Consider the following 2,442-nt stretch of genomic DNA (forward strand, 5'->3'; position numbering starts at 1 on the left):
ACAAATGTAACTGCATGGAAATCTAAAGTTGAAGCATTTGTACATTTGATCAGTTGCTCAGCTCTAATCCAGGAAATCATAATAGTTTTATGCATTCACATAATAGACTGAACACGAGGATGTAACAGTGCTTTTCAACACACAGCAATCACTGACAGTACAAAGAGTCCCAGCTGATACATCTGCTCACTGTCACCCACCTGTACCCCATATGAGAGCCACAGAGGTTGGCACTGCACCAGATGCATACAGTCTGGAATAATAACCATTTACAGAGCGATTTAACAAACATTATAGCCCTGTATGGTGTGCTGCTGAGTAAGATATTCAAAACAATGGCTCCATAGATCATTTAGCCATCATGATGGGTATAAAAGTGACAGAGAGCTTGGCTGGGCCAAGTACGAGTGGAATCAGGGACAGAATTGACGACCAAAATGGGCAAAGTAAGAAAGAAATTAACAAACTGTTGCTGTAATTGAGACCAATAAGCACTTGATTAAATCATACATTAAACTGTTTTATTTTCAGATCATCTTCTATGAGGACAGGAATTTTCAGGGTCGCTCCTATGAGACCAGCAGTGACTGTGCTGAGCTCACCTCCTACCTGAGCCGCTGCAACTCCTGTAGGGTGGAGAGCGGCTGCTTCATGGTGTACGAACGTTCCAACTACATGGGCCACCAGATGCTGGTGAGAAGGGGAGAGTACCCTGACAATCAGCGGCTGATGGGAATGAGCATGAGCGATTGCATCCGTTCCTGCCGCATGATTCCCATGGTACGTAAGGCTTGAAAATATATAGAAATATACAGGAACTATGGGGTACCCATCGTGTTTCAAAATAAAAGCATCTATCAGGCACTGAGAATGTTTTTCGCTTGCATGTGCTGTGCAGGAACTTGTAAGCTTGTTTTTCATTTTGTGCTTTTCTTTTTCTATTTTCTGCAGTTATATGTGTTAAACAAAACAACTCCAGTATTGCTGATAAAGTAATGGTCTGTCCTTTCACAGCACAGAGGGCCTTTCAGGATGAAGATCTATGAGAGGGATAACTTTGGTGGGCAGATGTACGAGCTGATGGACGACTGCGACAACATCATGGACCGCTACCGCATGTCCGACTGCCAGTCTGCCAACGTGATGGATGGCCACTGGCTGATGTATGAGCAGCCTCATTATAGAGGCAGGATGATGTACCTGAGACCTGGAGAGTACAGGAGCTTCAGGGAGATGGGAATGGGTCCCACGGACATGAGGATTGGATCCATCAGACGTATCATGGAGTCCTGTTAGGCAAGACAGACAAAATAAATAAACAGTTCATATCTACAAAGAATTTCAGTTCATCATTTGGGTTGGCTTTGCTGGCAAACTCACAAACCTGAGAGAAAAGTGCATCAATTATCAGCAACTGGCTGCTCTTACTGTTGATAGTTTATCCACGGTGTCAATTAATTCTTCTACTTATGAAATGTGTTGTGTCATATGAAACACATGCCACTGAAAAATAAATTACTTTAGATGTAAATAAAGCCGACATTACAGCACAACAGTTGTCTTTTACTTATGTTAATGCATGGTGCACTACTGGTTAGCATGGGGCTGCTTTTCAGTCAGTTTTGATTTCTTGTTCTGCTGTGAGAAAACAAAAACAGAAAGTGTGTATGTAAGAACATCTTTTGGTTTTATTGAAATACATTTTGTGTGGCAGAAATAAGAGCGATGCAAAAATCAGATGTATACAGGTAACATTAATGGAGCTAGGTTTAGGTTAGCACACACTACACACAGCACACCCAATAACTTATACTCAGTCCTAGCCTATTGGTCCTGATATGTCATTATGTCTTCAGACTTTCTGCTTGTTACAATTCTCATAATGTTGTGGGCCATCAGTAATGAAAGTGAAGGGTAATGATAGCTCTACTTGGCCTGCGTGTCCTAAAGATGGAGATTTTACAGCTGTGGTGAGGAAACTGCATTCAAACTAAAAGAAAGCTTCTGGATCTTGTTTGTTCTGGATCCTGAAGGAAGGAAGATTTTGAGCCACAAGAGAACACTTTACTTTTATGTAAGCTAGCAAGGTCATGACAATGTTGGAATGCAGCTGTTTGACGAGAATTTAAAAGGGGTACTCAGTAATGGTCTTTCGCATCAGAGGTGGCTGAAAGTCTGGATGACTTAATCAGAGACGTGCTTTCTGAAAACTGGAGAAAGCAACACAAATAAAAAAGGGATGCTCATTTGGCACATCTCTAGGTACTCCTGCAGGGGTACATAACTGTGTTAAAAAATGATTTTGTCCACTAACAGTTCGTTATTGGCATTTCATCACAGGAGGTAGAATTATGTTATTGGCAATGGTAACAACTGTGGCAAAAATCATCAAGACAAACACTGTGCAAGATGTCCCAAATAAGATTCTCAGTTAGATATTTA

At 41.3% G+C, this 2,442-nt stretch overlaps 1 protein-coding gene across 1 annotated transcript; it reads left to right on the top strand.

The window, feature by feature from the left end:
- Nucleotides 1-346: 346 nt before the first annotated feature.
- Nucleotides 347-1,434, top strand: LOC100693911 (gamma-crystallin M3-like). Its single transcript, XM_019352330.2, has 3 exons — nucleotides 347-446; nucleotides 532-780; nucleotides 1,015-1,434. The coding sequence occupies exons 1-3, from the start codon at nucleotides 438-440 to the stop codon at nucleotides 1,294-1,296; spliced, it is 540 nt and encodes a 179-aa protein (XP_019207875.1). The 5' UTR covers nucleotides 347-437; the 3' UTR covers nucleotides 1,297-1,434.
- Nucleotides 1,435-2,442: the final 1,008 nt, after the last annotated feature.

Source organism: Oreochromis niloticus, linkage group LG16, assembly GCF_001858045.2.
Source record: "Oreochromis niloticus isolate F11D_XX linkage group LG16, O_niloticus_UMD_NMBU, whole genome shotgun sequence".
NCBI lineage: Eukaryota > Metazoa > Chordata > Actinopteri > Cichliformes > Cichlidae > Oreochromis > Oreochromis niloticus.

Coding starts and splice junctions, on each gene's coding strand:
- LOC100693911 (XM_019352330.2), top strand. Junction 781..1,014: donor CCTGCCGCATGATTCCCATG/GTACGTAAGGCT, acceptor GTCCTTTCACAG/CACAGAGGGCCTTTCAGGAT.